The sequence below is a fragment of the Phaseolus vulgaris genome, chromosome 9 (genome assembly GCF_051622355.1).
Source record: "Phaseolus vulgaris cultivar YP4 chromosome 9, ASM5162235v1, whole genome shotgun sequence".
Taxonomy (NCBI): domain Eukaryota; kingdom Viridiplantae; phylum Streptophyta; class Magnoliopsida; order Fabales; family Fabaceae; genus Phaseolus; species Phaseolus vulgaris.
The window spans coordinates 37163921-37183781 of record NC_143506.1 but is presented as its reverse complement, the minus strand read 5'-3'; the positions used below and the strand labels follow the sequence as shown (position 1 = coordinate 37183781).

Sequence of the window (19861 nt, the reverse complement as noted above, 5' to 3'; positions counted from 1 at the left end):
GGTTGAAGCAAAATGAGATGAAGAGACTTGTTAAGAAGGAATTCTTGTCTGGTAAGAGATTTTGTATGTTTCTTTTGAATTTGCTTATATCAATTTTTAGAATTAGGTTTATTATACCTATTTATATTTATATTATTCTGTGATTTAGTTTAGGTAGATTTATGTTTTGTCCCTTTCACATGCATAGCCACTATGCGTTGGAATCCCAACAAATTTCAAACATATGCTGAAAACTCAAATGAATTGGAGATACAGTTGAAGACTTTCTGTATGTTACTGGCCCTATTTATTATTCAAATAAAAATAACTATTTTTTACTAATTTTAAGAGACACCTAATTTAATTTTACCAATTTCATTTAAAAACTAACATGGTTTCTAATTATATTTTACTAGATAATGCAGAATACATTTTTTCAAGTTAATTAAGAATAACAATAAATATGCCCTTTATTTACTAATTTTATTAAAAAAAATCACTTTACCGATAAATTCATTTTTCATTTATTACAGATGTAAGCATTAATGTGATTTATTTTGAAACAAATTAAAAATAATTTTATCAAAAACTGAAAACATCTATTAATTTTTTTTATTTTTCTTAAAGGTTAAAATTGTATTCCAAATGACACTTTTGCAAAAACCACAATTTGGATTGAGGGGAGAAGATGTTCTTCAAGAAATAAGGTATCAATTGCTTTATTTTGATTTCACTTCTCTCCCTTGTCTTCATTATTTGTATATCACTTTTGAGTTGTATTTTCTATCAAAGATTAGTGTCCCATTTATGATATCGACATTCATCACTATTTTTTTTAAGTTGATAATGAACTAAAAAAAATTATTAAATAAAAATTAATTTTATAAAATAAAAATTAATTAATCATTAAATTGATTAATTAGATATTATTTTAAAGACTAAAAAGTATTGGAAATTAAAGTAATTTATATTATTAATAAATAGTTTCTAATTGAATCTAATTAGCTACCAATATTTCTAATTTAATACCAATTTAGAAAAAATTGCACACAAAAACTCACATAAATACAAACACACAAAAACACATAAAACACACACACACAAACGTAGACACTTGGACACATACAAATACAAGCACACATAGATAGATACACACATGCACATACTTACACACACAAACAAACATACATTGACACATGTGTTTGTGTGTGCATGTGAGGGTTTTTGTCTGTGTGTAATGTATGTGTGCACGTGTGTGTTTATTTTGTGTGTGTATGTGTGTTCGCATATGTTTGTGTGTATTTATGTGCGTGTGTTTTTTAGTGTGTGTGTCTATGTTTGTGTGTGCGACGCATACACAAACACACAGATACATACAAAGATAGACACATAGAAACAGATACACACACTCACATGTGTGCACACCCACTCAAACACATGCACACGCACATAAAGACACACACACATACATACACCTACTCGCACAAGCACAAACATAGACACGCTCACACTCAAACACACCCCCACACACAAACAGACATACATGCACACACATATACAAACAAATAGACAAACATGAACACGCACACACATAGACAAACACACGCAGATACATAAACTCCAACACACACGTGTACACAAAAACACTCACGTATACACACAAAGAAACACAAATAGACATGCTCATAAAAAGACACACAAATACACATACATAAACAGGACAAAAACACAAACACACACTTACACGTACGCAAACACACAAGCACATGTAGACAAACACACTTTCACACATAAACACACACATTGACGCGCACACGCATAACACACAAATAGGCATAGGTACGCAGGTATACTCAACCACACACACAAATACACAAACGTGGACAAACACACACAAACAAACATAAACAGACACACGCACATATAAAAACATAAATGCACACATGCTCACACAGAAACATACACACACACCCCCTTACAAACATAAAAGCTCACACACATGACACAATCATGCACCAACAATCATGCACACATAGTCATAGACACACACTCACATGCACATAAACACAAACACCCACACAGAGACATACATTCACACACAAACACATAAAAACACACATGCAAAGACATTCGCACCCACACACACACACATGGAGATAAACAAAAACACAAACACACACGCACCCTCACACTCATGCACACACCTATACACAAACACACACACACATAAGACAAACATTGAAATACATACACAAACTTATACACACTAAAACACATACAAAAACATATACATACATGCACACACACAAACACTCTCTCTCACACAACATATATATTTATATATACATCCATATAGATGGATGGGTTAGTTTTTAAAAAATATCCATATTTTTAAATTAAAAACTTATTACACAATAAGTTTTAAATATTTTTTAATCACATTACAATATAAACTATCACTACAAGAAAAATTGGAATTACATACAGTCAAAATCCGTATATAAAACAGGACTCGAAACCAAGCCCCAAATAATGTTACAAGCAAACTGCAGCCAGTTAGGATTCGAACCCAAGTCTTTCCAGTGACTTGGGGAAGCATTGACCACTAGACCAGATAAGTTCTTTGGTCATATTATCATTTTTATTATACTTATACATATTAATATAATTTATACATATTAATATAATTTATAATAATAATAATAAAATAAATTATATTTATATTATTAATATTATTAATATTTATTAATATTATTTATATTATTAATATTTATTAATATTATTCATATTATTAATATTTATTAATATTATTCATATTATTAATATTTATTAATATTATTAATATTTATTAATATTATTCATATTATTAATATTTATTAATATTATTCATATTATTAATATTTATTAATGTTATAATTAATATTATTATTAACATTATATTCATATTATTAATATTTATTAATGTTATAATTAACATTATATTCATATTATTAATATTTATTAATATTATTATTATTAACATTATTATTAATATTATTAATATTATTAGTATTAATATTCATATTATTAATATTATATTCATATTATTAATATTAATATTAATTTTGATATAAATATACATTTAGATATTTATTATGTGTATAGTAGTTTTATTTGACTTGAGTAATATTACTTTTATCCGGATATAGATAGATAGAGAGAAAAAGGAAGAAATTATATAATATTAATATAACTTTAATACTATAAATACATATATATTGATTAATATATTTCTTTATTTAATCATTAATTTTTTAAAACTCATGGTTAAATTTAAATTTACTTTCATATTATATATATATATATTAATATAAAATTATTTGATGTCTTATTTTCAAATATAGGTTATTATATGTAGTTGTGAAGTTTTTGTTAGATGGCTATATAGGTGCTTGTATCTTACACTTCTTTTCTGATTTGAGATTCTTGTATAAGGATTGAAATATCCTTAAAATGTTTTGTTTAATTTTTTTTATTCTTTGTCGATAAAAAAAATCTTATTTTCAAATATTTACTTACATAGATTAAAATTGATATAATGTATAATTTTTAAAATATTTTAAATTATAAATTATTTAATCACTTTGTTATATATTAGTAGAAAGGGTTATTTAGTAACAACTTTTTACATAGATTTATGGAATAATTAATATAGTTTAAACTATAATGATATGCTAACTAGTAATCTGTATTAGAGATTTAATTAATAGTTAATGTAAAAGTCATCATTTTATGTTAAAAGATAATATTGTTTGTTGACAATATTCTTTACTATAACACACAAGTAAAACCAACTACCTATAATGAACTTAATTAAGTCAATATGATCGTAAAATAATAATTAATATGATAGTTGATTTTAATGTAATATATGATGACTATGAGTATGACATATATTAAATTTGATTCATACTAATAGATAATATAATAAATTACGTTTAGATTCAAGTATATTATAGATAAATTAAATGTGATTCATATGTTAATATTGTTAGTATCATTAATATTGTTAGTATTATTATTATTGTTAGTATTATTAATATTGTTAGTATTATTAATATTGTTAGTATTGTTAGTATTATTAATATTGTTAGTATTGTTAGTATTATTAATATTGTTAGTATTATTAATATTGTTAGTATTGTTAGTATTATTAATATTGTTAGTATTGTTAGTATTGTTAGTATTATTAATATTGTTAGTATTGTTAGTATTATTAATATTGTTAGTATTGTTAGTATTATTAATATTATTAGTATTGTTAGTATTATTAATATTATTAATATTGTTAGTATTATTAATAATAATAAGTATAATAAAAATCATAATAAAACTAAAGAATTTGCTTGGTGTAGTGGTTAAGTTTTACTTGGTTGCTGAAGGAACCTGGCTTTGAATCCCATTCACTGCTAATTTTATTTTATGGTGCTTATATTTACATACGGATAGTATGTAATTACATACGGATAATAATCTGTATGTAATTTGCGTTTTTCTTGTAGTGTATATTATTGATTTATATGTGTATTTCGTTTAATTAGAGTTATGTGTAGTAGTGTATATTATTGATTTATATGTGTATTTCGTTTAATTAGAGTTATGTGTAGTGCTAACATATTAGGTGAAAGGAGGTAAAACAATACCATTGCAATATGGCTATAGCTTATGGCTCGACAGATTGAAAATTTTGACATGTCCAACTTAAATGATATTAGGTTGGTAGAACCCGGCCCACTTTACCACTCCTAATATTTATTCATGATTACAATTGTCACATAATTAACTACAATAAAATAAGTTTTTTTTTTTAAATTAGGTATTTACATTGTTCTTAAAAGTGATAATATGATCTAATTAACAAACATAAACAAATACTATTTTAAGTTAGTGTACAAATTCTTAAAAAGATTATTAAGATTTGGCAATCCAAACAAGAAGAATAACTTTATCAATCAACTTGAAAATAAAATCGCTAATTAAGAAGGTTGTGATAAGAAAGTTCAAAGTAAATATGAACAAACATAGAGATAATTAGCATAATAACATAAGACCTTAATACAATTTACTTAAAAGATATATTAATTTAAATATGAAATTTAACAATACATGTCATCCATCATATTGAACGTGAAACTTGTTATTAAAGTCCAAGAATTGCATAGTAAATTATTGTTACAGGCAACGCAACCACCATTCCGAAGATAACCCTGAAAAAAAGTGTAAAATCCTTTTAGAACTTCTATTGATGTTTTTAATCCATTTCTAACCAAATGCATTTCTTATTATTAATAATATTTTTATAAAGAACACACACACTTACGCTGTGCTGAGTATGTCTGTGTGGAGATTATATTCTCTTGCAAATACAAAAGGGACAATTCCTTGGGGAAGAACAGCCTACAAAATTGTACAATATTGAAATCATAACACAACTATATTATAGATCCAATTTGATTAGTTTGAAACACAATTAGTTTTTATTTCACCTGAACAATTGTAACTCGTAAAAGAACTCCATGGATACCAATTATTTTGGAGGTTGCAAGAATAATAAATGGACCAACCAAGAACTTAATTGCGAATGCAAGTGCAGCCAAGGTTTTTCCACAAGTAATAATCTTAGGTTGTAATGCCATGAATAGACCTGTTTAATTCAGTAAACCACTCTTAAGTAGATGCTACAACAAATAACATAAATTAACACAATCCTAAGAAGTATATCTTAAATAAGACTTCTTAAAAGTTGATTTTTTATATAGTTATTACTGCAAAAATATTTTAGAGAAACTTTTTTTATATGTTAATTTTGAAACACAAGAGTATGTAATTCTCATGAGTCTTGTAGGTTTGGTAGGAAGTCATTGAATTTTCTCTTTGTAATAGGATCCGAACACCCCTAAAGTGTTCCATATTATTTATTATTTATCGATAAAAAATAACACAATCCTAATATTACACCATGGTATACAAGAATAGAAAGAATTATAATAAAATTAACCCAAATTTGTTGGCAAAAAGTGAGAAAGAAGAAAAAAGTGTTGGAAGGAAGTGCGTACCAAGACTAAACATGGCCATTCCTAATCCTGTATTAGAAATTATTTCAATGGAACCTTTTATAATGGATGGCATTTTGATGCTCCACCTACACACATGAAACAATGATTGAGTTATACTAATAATACTATTAACAAGAGTTATGTAGAAAAACACTTAAAAACACAATTAAAAAGAAGAGAAAAAAATACCTGAAAAATATGAGAGACCAAATGAGACCTAAAATACTTGCATAAGTATTAGGATTTCTTATGAGATTCCTCCAAACCATGGTGAGAATTAGATTTATCATGACTTTAGCACGTGGCATTTGTTGATTTTTATTTGTATCAACTTCTTCATTTTTCACCTCTTTTTGTTCCATTGCAATTGCAGGATGTGCGGTTTCTTCATCAATTACAAGTCCGTGTACTGATACAAATTCTCTCAATTTGTGATTATTTCAAATGTTATCCACCACAATTGGCATGGCTTTCAAACTTAAAACTTTCATTTATATATATATATATATATATATATATATATCACTATATATATACTGTTATTTTTCTATTTGTATAATAAAATGGGGTTAAAGTTTTACTACCTAAAGAAAAAACCGTAACCGAATCCGTTTCAACATCTTAATTTATTACTATTTCTTCATTTTTTTATCAACAAGAAAAAATAAATAAATATAACCTACTTAAGGGTTATTCAACTCTTATACAAAGCACCAACTAAAAACATCCTAATACACAAGGCTACCATAAGACCTAGATTTCCTCAAAAACACCAAAAAAATCCAACCAACCTAAATTCTTCATAAGTTTTTAATCAAATGCATACAAACCATGAGTTCTAGGCATCAATTCAAGAATGAGAAGCCCACAGAAGACAACTTTGATGTGATCCAAGATCAAATCTTCAATTAATAAAATAATCATAAAATATATATTAATAAAATAATACTATACAATTTTTTTGAATATTAAAATTAATTCCTTTAAAATATATCTTATATTTAATAAAATTTAATATAATATAATTATAAATAAATAAATAAATAAATCGTGCACATTGATTTGACTTTATATTATATTTAATAAAGACAATATTTTATATTGTTGAATAGCCACTCTTTTGTATAATTAATCTATTTTATTATTTATCAAATATGATCTGTAGTTAACTAAATAATATTACTAAATATATGTATTAATATATAACTTTTTATACAAATCTATAATACATAAGACAAACATATTACCCAGTCAAAATAATTATTACTAATTAATAAATAAATCCATACATTAAACATAACATGATATTGACTAATTGCACACATACAATAAACTTATCACTTATTTTCCATGTCCCTTAAATATTCCTTTTATTTCACTTTATTCTGTCAATAAAAAAATATCATCGTAAGTAAAAGTTTTGTAAAATAAAATAAACCATATCTATGTTTAATAATTTTAACTAGTTTTAAAGTAAAATTACACGTATAACTAATTTACCTTTGGAGGTAAATGACATGCAAGATTTCTCAACGAGGGTTACCTTTTGAAGCTGAATCAAGAGCCTGGGAAGGTCCAATGGTGCCTTCACAACTTGCTGATGCATTCAAGCCCCTACCAAATATGTGTAAGCCATTGTTAGAACCAATCACTGGTTTTGGAGAACCCAAACCACTATTAAACCCTGCAAACTCTGATTTTGGATAGAGGAATGAAGAAACAAAACCACTGTTAAACCCTGCAAACACTGGTTTTTCAGAGGGGCATGGATAAACCAAACCGCTTCTAGAAACCCCGTTACCGTCACTCTTGCTCCTCCAAAACCCTTTCTCATGCATATTCACCATGCCTTTCTCAAACCCTGCATTTGATGATCTAGGTGTTGAGTATGACTTGTTGAATGAAGAAGGCACAGAACGTGGCATGCTTCTCACCACCACGTGGAGTTCTCCCTTTTCTCCAATTTCTGCATCAGCATGCAATGCCTCTGTGCCGTTTAGAGAGCTCACACTTGAATCAACCCTTAGGGTGGCAATGGCTCCAGCTGACTCGGGGAATTGCTCTGAGATGAGCAGCTTGGCTCCTCTGTATTCGAACATGAAGAGCAAGAGAGTGTACCAAATGACACTTTGGAAAACCACAATTTGGATCATGAGGGTGGCTGTGAAGTCTCCATACATGGCTTTGAGAAGAGGAACCCCCATGATGAGGGTGTTGGGGAGAGTGGAGAGTGAGAAGAGTGTGATGGTCCAGTTGATGCTACCCCACTTTGTCAAACTGTTCCACAGAACAAGGGCAACCAAAATCACAACCTTTTGGAGAGAGTCCGCGGCTAAGAACCTGAAGTTCATGGTGTAAGGGTTGTTGTTGGATATGAAATGGAAGGAGAGAAAGGGCACTGCAAAAACCGACACAAAACGGTTTATACCAGAACACTGTTCTGGGGTGAAGATCTTCCACCAACGGACAGAGCCATATGCTAAGAACAGAGCCACGTAGAGGGGCACAAGCGCTGCCACAACTTCATACACGTCTTTACCTTTGATCATGGTTGAAACAAAATAAGGGTAAACAGTGAGAGTGAAAGATAGACCAAAGAGGCTGTGAAATGTTGGTGTTGTGTTTAGTTGTAGAAAAAAGGGACTTATATAACATCATTGAAAATCAACTTTCACTTAGCTTAATTATGCATTTACAATCTCAAATTTTTTATATAATCATTTTATAACTCTCAATACTATTATTCTAATATTTTTATTATTATTATTTAATTATAAATTTATCTTCTATTATATATATTTATTTATAAAGAATTATGATATTTTGACAATCATGTTCCACCTTACAACCACAATAAATATTAATATATAAAAAAAATACTTTAATAAAAATACATACAAAATATAAAAAGTTAGAATTCTTTTTAAAATTAACAAAATTATAAATTTTTAAAAATAATTAAAATAATAATATTTATTGGGTTGTAGGATGGAGCATGGGTATCAAATAAACATTAATCATTTCTAAACTTATCACATCAATGGTTATATACAACTTATGTAACACAGACACTGATACGACACGGACACGAACACGAAGATATGTATAATATATAAAATGTACGACACGAGGACACAAATCTATATATTATATAATTATGAATTATATAAATTGACAATAAAAATCTATGTACACAAATATGTTCCAGATTATTGTTTTGAGCAGAAAGATGTTTTTCACTACTGGTTCAAAATGATTTGTTTCTTATTTTTATTATCATAATAAAAATTTATACAATAAGTTTGAGTTTTTTATAAAATTAATATATTTTTCCTTTTTAAAATTGTGTTAGAACCGTACTAGAATTGTCATAAATTCAACAAATATTTCTTGAATTAGACACTTCACGGATACATGTCATACAAGTGTCGGTGTCCAATATGAGTATCTGACACCAACACGTCATTTAAGAGAAGTGTCTGAGCTTCATAGTATACAACTCTAAAGTGTTGACTATCATTTTTTATTTTCCTTAATAGTAGGTTGAAAATGTTAAAAGTGAAAATATTAAAGGTTGGCAATATAATTTTTTATACAACTACATTACAACTCTCAATATTACTATTTTAATATTTTTTCATACCATTTAATTACAAATTTACCATTTATTATATATATTTATTTTTAAATCTATCACATAAAAAAATTATATATAACTCCAAAAATGATCATTTTTCAATGTTAAAAACAAGGTGCTGTTGAAACTGTTTGGAAATATATATCTCATATTTTAATGTTTTATTCATTTTTATTTTATTTTTTAATTTAAAATATTATTATATTACTTAATGTATGTTGTTTTTAGTGTAGATGGTATTAAAGATGATTAAAATATTAATTTATTGAAATGTGAAATGCATGTTTTGACTAACATATCAGCACCTAAAAAGAGTGATTCTTGTCTTTCTTCTTATTAATGTGTCACTTGATGTTCCAGAGGTAGAAGTGAATATAATAAAAAATAAAAAAAACGTTACGAGATATTGATAATTCTAAAAATGGAATAATTTTATCATAATTCTAAATTGATTTGTTCACTATTGTCAAAAAAGAAACATTTTTCAAAAAGGAAAATTTACTTGTAACACCTTTATCTTTCTAAAAATAAACTATAAGTAAAATTTTGTTTATATAATTTCACTTTTAGACTATTGAATTATCTTTTAAATTATACATTTCAAATATTAAAATTAATATTTTTATTTCAGATTATACATTTTAAATATAAATTTTGTATTTTAGAAGGTATAACTTAAAATATAATTTATATTATATTTTTATTTTATATTCAAAAATTTACATTTTAAAATATATATTTTAGAATGTATTTTTTATTTTTTATTTTAGAATGCATGTTATGAAAGGTATTTTCAAATTCAAAAAAGAATATATAATTTAAAACAATTTAATTTTTTTATGGGGTGCAAAATGTCACATATTGAAGTTACTTCTTTAAACCAATTTGGAAAAAAATATACTACAAATTAAAATCCTCTTTACTGTATTATTCTCTGTGTTTTCTTCCAGAAATTTGAAGAAAAATCTCTTCTTTTATTGAAGTCTTTGGAGTTTTCTTTGCATTCAAAGCAGTCTAATTAAGCTCCTTGTTGACCTGTTAACCCCACTCTTCAATTTAAGAACTTATTATTTATTTGGACACTCCTCTTATAAAATATTTTATAATTTCTATAACATATTACTATATATTTTTTTGTTTTTTTATATTAAATCTTTTACATTAATAAATAATGAGAAAAAAGAAATTAAAAAAATCATTAATTATTATTCTCTGTCACGCATTCTAGACTCTCCATCTTCGTCAACTATCACTAAATTCATAACTAAGCCTTTTTATAATTAAATTCATACATTCAAATTTAACATTCACATCTTTTTTTTATTGGTTGGTATTGAAGTTGTTTGTTTTTCACACAATAAGACTTAATTGTAATTTTAGTTCATATAATTTTTTTTATATAAAATTTACTGTTAGTCCTTTTACATTTTCAGCAGTTTTAGTTTTATATGTTATAAATGTAATTTTGACCTTTGATTTCTTAATTTTTATCCGTAACTTTATTTAATTTTTATTTTATTTGATTATACAGCTAAAAGTGTTGATCATGGAGAGTTATTGTAGTGTTGTTTTATAAGTGTTGTTTTATAAGTGTTATTTATTACTTCAATATTTAATTGCGCGTAGTTTAGATAGATACTCTTATTTGTTTTATACTTGAGCTTTTTGAAAATATCTTTTTAAAAACTGGATAAGAACAAATTAATTTATTATCTCACAATATAAATAATTCAGATGAGATGCTTTACTTTTCAGAAAAGTAATAAACTCATCTCAAGTTTATAATAAATTATCTTAAATAAATAATTTTATTAACATATTAGCAATTTTGGTATAACTCTTTTGCATATAATCAATTAATTCATTGTTGATAGATTTTTAAATTTGTTTAATAACAATATAGTGAATCATCACATATAATAAGTTTTTCAAAGAAAATGTTTAAATATTTTCTTCAATTGAAAGAAGTAGAAGAGAACTAAGTTTACACATCCTCCAAATAAGTTTTCAAGATTATTAGAAATTCTCTTTTCTTTTGGAAACATATTTTGAAATATTTTCTAAAAATTTATTGAATTAAGGATAGCAACAAGTTTTCAAGGAGATGTGTTTTTTTTTATATTTTACTTTTTAAAATTCAGTCACATCGAAAATTATATATATTTATAGTTATTTTATCATTTTTTTTGTATTTTTTTTTATGCTTAAGTTTGATGTAGTGGTGGTAGATTTCTATGATTGTGTTTTTTTTTATAGTATTATAAGAAATTATTATATAAAACTCAATTTTAAATATAAAAAATAATTTTTTATTATATTGATTAAATTATATATTATTTTAAAAATTAAATAAATTATTAGTATTTAAAGTACTTTTCTACTATTAATAGATAGTTTCTAATTTGGTATCTAAACTAATTTATAAATTTTATTAATAATAGAAACTATTTAGATATTAATAATTTTTTAATTTTTAAAATAATATCTAATTGAATTAATATAATAATTAATTATTTTTTATTTTAAAATTAGTTTTTATTCGATTTTAAGAAACTTGATATTTTTAAAGGTATTACATATTATTTGTTTGTAGTAGAGTGTACGTAACTTTGTGCTTTTCTAATAATAGTGGAACAATGCATCTCTAATTGATTGGATTCCAAATAAATATAGATTAAGAAAGAATGAACTAATTCAAAAGTATTTCGTGTGTTCTTTGCTTTTCCTTTAACTGTTTTGATTCTTATTTTTTCTTGACACATTAAAGACTATTAAAAATTGCTTATAAAATCTGTTATTGAATTGTTCAAGACATATTTGTTAAAAGTGGATTTTTTGTTAAAAATTATTTTCAACTAATTCACCTTCTTTCTTGTAATTATGGAAGCTCTTTAAAAAACATTATAGTATAAAATTCATTTTTTCTTATTTTTTTATACTAAATTATAAATTATTTTTGTAAGTGTTTAACATATGAATTGAGTTTTTTTTTTTAAGAATGAAAAGGAAAATAATAGTAAACTCGCATAAGAAAAAAGAACTTCAAAGGAATTTTAAAATATTATTTTTTACATTTTAATGAAATAAAATAACTATTAGTTTGGTATTCAATTTATCCAACCAGACAAACTTAATTATTCAACTTGTACCTGTGAATATTTTTAAAACATAAAATTGAATGAATATATGAATAATTAAATATTCAGGGATAAAAAATTCTTAAAAAATGTTGAGACAAAAATTACGAGTTTAGCAAAATATAGGTATCAAAATTGTCTAAAAAAACTTTGCGATTGCTGAGTGTCCTGAAAATAATTAAGAAAGGTATCTTATGTCATATGTCTATTGAAATATAGTTTTAATAGACGAGGGATACAATGATGAATTAATAAGTGTCAAAATATATATATATATATATATATATATATATATAATAGACACTTAAATGCAACTAAATGATATAAATTTCTTTTAAAGTAATTAGAAAAGACTCCATGTTTAAGTTATAAATATATTAATTGTATTTTGAATTTTTGAGAGAAAAAAGAAGAAGATAAAAAACAAAAGTACATTGTTCAAGTTCTAGAATCAATGTTGCATGCAGATTTAGTCATGTTTAAGCGATATTTTACTTTAAAAAATCATTAAATATAAATTAATTTTATAAATTAAAAATAATTAATTAATATATTAATTAAATTAGAGATTTTTTTATAAATTAAAAATTTAATTGATTTCTAAAGTAGTTTTTATTATTAATAAAAAATTATAAAATAGTTTCTAAATTGATATTTAATAATTAGCTATTTAGGCTTTAGTTACAAACCAAGGTCATCAAACCCTAGGGTTAACCCTTAAACCCTTACGAGTTTAAGGGTCTGCTGAGGCCTCACGAGTCAACTCGATAACAAATCCGTTTTTGAGTGGACTCGGAACGGACTCGGTGAACTCACGAGTTCAAGGTCGAGTCACCAGTTTAGAAAAAAAGCCTAAAAAACAGTGCGTTTCATTAACATTAGATTAGATTTTAGGGTTTCTTTGGTTCTCATACCTCACGTTCGTGGTGCCATCTTCCTGACTGTTTTCGTCGCACCACGCAGCCCCGTCGTCGCATTGTGTCGCACATCATTGTTGTCGCACTGCGCCGCGCGCCACTCACAAATCACCACAGAAGTATTTGTTGATGGTGTTCTAGGTTGGGTTAAGGTTATTTTAAATTGAGTTTAGGGTTATTTTAAATTGGATTTAGGGTATTCTAAATTGGGTTTAAGTTTAGGGATTGTTTAATTAGGGTTATTTTTAGGTTTTAGGGTTTGGAAACTTTTGGATAAATTGTGGATTTTTGGGCACACTAGGGATTAAATGATTTTTTAAAGATTCTTTTGTAGATGAAGATGAAGATGGTGATGGAGATGATGATAGAGATGATCATGAAGATCTTGGAGATGATTGCCTTAGAAGATTAGATGAATGAGACTTTTAAACTTAATAACATTTGTCTTGTTTTAGTTATTTTGTTGGTGTATGAAGTTGTTTATTTTATTATGGAATTGGTATCATGATTTTTTATTTTTTTTTGTTAAATTTTTTATGTGAAGTAGACTCTTACGAGTCTACGAGTTGGGTTTACAAGTCGGTTTTACATGCCTCTCACAAGTATGAGTCTTGAGTCTGATAACCTTGTTACAAACTACTTTACATTTTAAATTAGTCTCTATTAATATTTTAAAGACTAATTTATAATATAAAAATATTAGTATTTAAAACATTGATATTAATTTAGATACCAATTTAAAAATCATTTTGTAATTTTTTTATTAATAATATAAATCACTTTAGATATCAATAATTTTTAGTCTCTAAAATAGTATCTAATTTAGTCAATGTAGTAATTAATTATTTTTTATCTCTAAATCTAGTTGTTATTTAATGATAGTGTCCTAACGTTTCTTAAGTGATATATTGAAAAAACAATTCAAATGTCTGGTGACAAAGGATCTTGTTCAAAAATTTGATCAACCGATTATTAACACTTTAGAGCTAAGGAAGAACATTTAAGTGATAATCTAACACTCAATCAAGATTATGAAACTTAAGTTAAAAATAAGATTATCTCTTAAATGTCTATACTCACGTTCAAAAGAGAATCTTACAAACCACTATAAATAGATATTTTTGTTGATCTAAAGGAGAATATTGATTTTCATAAGTCGTTCTTATAGCTTTTAGATTTAGGTAGAGTAGTCTTTTGTTATATCATTTCATTGTTCTTTAGAGGGATCATATACAACTAGAAAAGTGACTTTCTTATTAATATAATGATATTTATTCATATATATATATATATATGTGTGTGTGTGTTGAAATGCGTTACTATTATGAAATTGAATGTATTTTTTTTAAATGAGTATGAGTTACTTCTTCTATCTCATTAATCCAATATGTTCATAATGTTTTCATTGTATGATAAAAATCCTAATTTTTTTTATTTAAAATTTTAAAGGGATATTTGGAGAGTGGTCTTTAGAATTAATTTTGATTAAAATTGTTTCAAGATTTGATAGGAATATATTTTATTATGTTGATTTGTTATGTTGTTAAAGCCTGTAGTGTGGAATAATCTAATAAGCATACCTTTAGAAATCTTGAGGAAAAATCTAGAAATTGATTCTTAGAATTAGTTGTGATTAAATCACTCAATATATTAGAGTTCACCAAACATCCATTTTCATAATAAAAATATTTAATCGTTAATATGGATCTTAGTATTGATTATTTAACATGATGTTTAGTTAAGGAATATTTTTTGTTATATATAAGAAGAATTGATATTTAATAAATATGCATAGACTTTATTAACAAGCAATTATTATAAAGTACTTTTAAAATCATGTTGCATAAATATTTGATGGGAGATATTTTACTTGTACTCATGAATGCTTAAGATTGGGTTATTTTCACTTCCATAAAATATAAAATGTATATTAATTTAATAGTTTTAATTATTATATTTGTATATTTAAATTACGCATTATGAATACATACTAAATATGTAATTGGAAAGATTAATTATATGTAATCTATCTGTTTCACCGAACTTAAAAGTGCATATTTTATAATGTTACAAGTCTAATCTCACACAAAATTCAAAATAAGTTTACACAATTAAATAATTTAATTATTATTTTCACCTTATTTTCGTTTAAAAATTAAATATTTGTTGGCTGAAAATCCATGTCACAATCTTGTTGACAACCTTCACCTTCTTTTTCTATTATAATTTTTTTTAATTATTTTAAAAGAAAATGAATTATACACATGAGAATTTAAACTTTTATTTAATGGTGACACAAGATAAACTATTTAGGTGAACATCGAATTTATTATTATTTTACATGTCATAATGTTGTTAAAATATTATTACTTATTTGACTTTTTCTCTATTTTTATTTACAAATACCTTTATTGGTTTGGTATTTATTTTAAATTAAAATAATTTTTGTGTGACTGGATATATTTATTTGATTTTACTGGTCCTGTTTTCTTTAATATTAAAAAATAGAAAGTGGAAGTTGAAAAAGTGGAATTGGATTGGAAACTTGGTCTAACTAAAAAGTGGTGAAATTCCTGTTTGTTGACGTGAGGCTTTATTCTCCCTCTTGCTATTCCACATGGACTTAGGATAAACCCCTTCCCAAACACACTGTTTACTTTGACCCTTTCATTTGTTTTCCACTACGCGGATACACCCCATTTTCATGGTCCGCGTAAATTGCCAATTCAAGAATATCTAAGCACTTCCACTCGCCCCATCTATATAAAATACCTTATCTCCAATTGCTTCTTTTTTTTAAATCTTATATCGACTAAAGATTAGGATATTTCACGATATATAAGTGAATATAAACTTTATCTTATAAGTTAGTTTTATGATGTTAAGTTAGACTTAAAGTTCACTTCTTCGTATGATATCATAGTCATTTCGAGTATATCCTAACGATTGCTTGTTGGGCTTATCAGGTTCCTCGCTATTAGACCGTTATCAGACCACCCATAATATATAGTCTTACACATGAGTTTGTAGTTGTAACTTTAGCGTGATGGGATGTTGAAAATCTCACATCGACTAGAGATTATGACATTTCATAGTATATAAGTAGGTACAAACCTCACCTTATAAATTGATTTTATGATGTTAAGTTATGGTTAAAGTTTACTTCTTAATATTTTTTTATTGTAAAATAGCTGTAAATAATATTTTCAAACTTTGTTGTATTTGGATCTTTCAAATAAAAAAAAAGAATAGCATTGACTAACAAGAAAGGAACATTGACTCACATTCAAGAGTAGGAAAGGAAGAAAATGATTCAAACATGAATTACGTGACACAATATGAAAAATGAGGTTAATTCTTTGATCTAGATCTAAGATTCAAATTTGAATTTAATGTCCCTCTTTTTTCTTTTTGCAAATTCTTAGTCAAGTTTGATCTTAGATGTGGGTATGTATAATCTCTCTACAATTCTAGTCTTAATTCTATGTTGTTCTTCTATAATCTCTACTCTAGTTCTATGTTGTTTGCGGAAGATTTTTGGAGCAAAATGGTGTATTTTAAATTAAAGCTTTCAAAAGTTTTTATTAAGTAATTTTAATTTAAAAACATAAATTGATAAATAATTTTCATTTATTCATATTCTCATTTTAACTCAAAAGTATCTTTTGTATAAAAAATGTCATACGCTAAATAAATGGAAATAAATAGGTTAAAAGATTTGTTTGGACAATTTTCCAAACAATTTTAGGAAAAAAACTAGATTCTTCATAAATCCAAATTAGTTTATGTATAAGTTAAAAGTAAAAGTTTAGGAAAATTATATAAAATAGCTTCTATAAATTAACTTATATATAAATTAGCATTTCGTCTAAACTTTAAGTTTACTTTGTGAAGTGAGACTATAAGCAGTTGTTTTACAAGTCTTGGGTTAGAAGATTTCATAGTTATATTTTAGGTTTAGTTCAAAGGTTAGGAAAAAAATTATTTTATCTTCTCAAACTTCAAATTATCTTTTTTCTATTTATCTTAAATAAAACAAGTTAGGTTTTACTTCATGAAAATAATTAACTCAAAATATTATTGTCATCATCGTCTTTAAAACTCAATTACCTTGAAAATTAAAATATAAGATAGAAAAATTTAACTCTTTCAAAATTCTAATTTAGGTTCTATGTGATGGTTTGAGATTGTATTTATGATACATAAATTAAACAAAATCCAAAATCTAGAATGGAAAGGGTTATGGATAGGTATTATTTGGAGTATTTGGGATATAAAAAATAGGATTGTTTTGAAGGATGGAATAGTCGATCAAATTGAAATGTTATATTTGACTCAATTAAAATTGTTGTTATGGTTAAAAAACTTGGTGTTCATTTCTCTTTTTTCTATTGGTTGTTGTGTCCTATAGAGTGTTTTAAATATCTTAATTAATTGTGATTAATGGTGATCATACAAAGTATTTACTTTATGAGATGAGTGAAATACACTTAAAAATTCTATTGTTATGTTTGAAGATTTGGAAAGGTATATGTGATGCAGGGTTTTTATGTGAGAGTAAGCAAAAATAGTAGAGGACTTCGTGTGGGAAAGTGAAAGTCTACAATATAAGAAAATGATAAAAAATGGTAAGAAGAAGAGATTTTTCTTATTCTCTTATGTGTATATTACATCACTTCATGTATAAGAAATATATAGGGAGTTTCTCTTCCCAAATTACAATCTAATTAGGTAGGATACTAATAATGTGATTCTATAATTATTAAATTAATTGCATATAATTTGGTACAATATCGTCAAATATTGCATACAATAATTGCATATAATTTGATAATTATTATTTCCTTAATACTCCCCCTCAAGTTGGTAGGTGAAGATCAAGAACCCGCAACTTGTGTCGTAGCGTAAAAAATCGTTCCTTGCCCAATGCCTTCGTAAAAATATCTGCGAGCTGATACTGTGTCGGTACATATGAAGGACTGATTATCCCAGCTTGTAATTTTTCTCGCATAATGTGGCAGTCTATCTCAATGTGTTTTGTGCGTTCATGAAATACTGGGTTTGCTGCTATATGTAATGCCGCTTGATTGTCACAGAAAAGTTGAGCTGGCAAGTTACATAACACCTTTAAATCCTGCAACAGATATCGCAACCAAACTATCTCCAAACAAGTATTGACCATTGCGCGGTATTCTGCTTCTGCTGATGATCTTGATACGTTTGTCTGTTTTTTTTACTTCCATGAGATAATAGAGGAACCAAGAAAAATGCAATATCCAGATATTGATCTCCGAGTTGTCTGACAACCTCCCCAGTCTGAGTCGCAATAAGCTGTCAATGTTAGATTGTTTTCGGATGGCAATAGCAATCCTTGTCCTGGTGATCCTTTGATATACTTTAGGACTCGAATTGCGGCATCCCAATGAGGTTTCCGTGGATCCTGTATATATTGACTTAGGGTCCGAACCGAAAATGCTATGTCAGGCCGAGTAACCGTGAGGTATATCAGTCGTCCCACGAGTCGCCTGTATTTGACTGGATCCTTTAATAACTCTCCATCGTCTGGTGTGAGTTTTAGGTATTGTTCCATTGGAAATTTGTCTGGACGAGCACCTGTGAGTCCCGTATCCTGCAAAATATCAAGCGCATATTTTCTTTGGGACATGTAAATACCAGCTTTGGAACGGGAAAATTCAATCCCTAGAAAATATTTTAGGTCTCCAAGATCTTTAATGCGAAATTGTTGTAATAAACAATCTTTAACACGCTGAATTTCTGTCAAATCATTTCCTGTCAAAAGAATATCATCCACATAAATCAAAAGGGCAATAAATGATGAGTTATTCTGTCTTGTGAATAGAGAGTAATCTGTCTTAGACTGTTGAAATCCTACAAATTTAATCACATGAGTAAATGTTGAAAACCATGTTCGAGATGCTTGTTTGAGACCATAAAGGGATTTGTTGAGTCGACATACAATGTTCTCCCCCTGTCGATGATGCCCGGGTGACAAGTCCATGTAAATAATTTCATGCAATGTACCATGTAAGAAGGCATTTTGCACATCTAGCTGGTGAGTAAACCAATTTCTGGTTG

At 26.3% G+C, this 19861-nt stretch overlaps 1 protein-coding gene across 1 annotated transcript; it reads right to left on the bottom strand.

Annotated features, from left to right (window-relative positions):
• Positions 1–5151: 5151 nt before the first annotated feature.
• Positions 5152–8623, bottom strand: LOC137821218 (auxin efflux carrier component 2). The gene is made up of 6 exons (XM_068625702.2): positions 7618–8623; positions 6264–6483; positions 6075–6160; positions 5505–5662; positions 5339–5415; positions 5152–5225 (listed from the first exon to the last, which is right to left on the bottom strand). Exons 1-6 carry the CDS (start codon positions 8621–8623, stop codon positions 5159–5161), a joined length of 1614 nt encoding a protein of 537 aa, XP_068481803.1. The 3' UTR covers positions 5152–5158.
• Positions 8624–19861: the final 11238 nt, after the last annotated feature.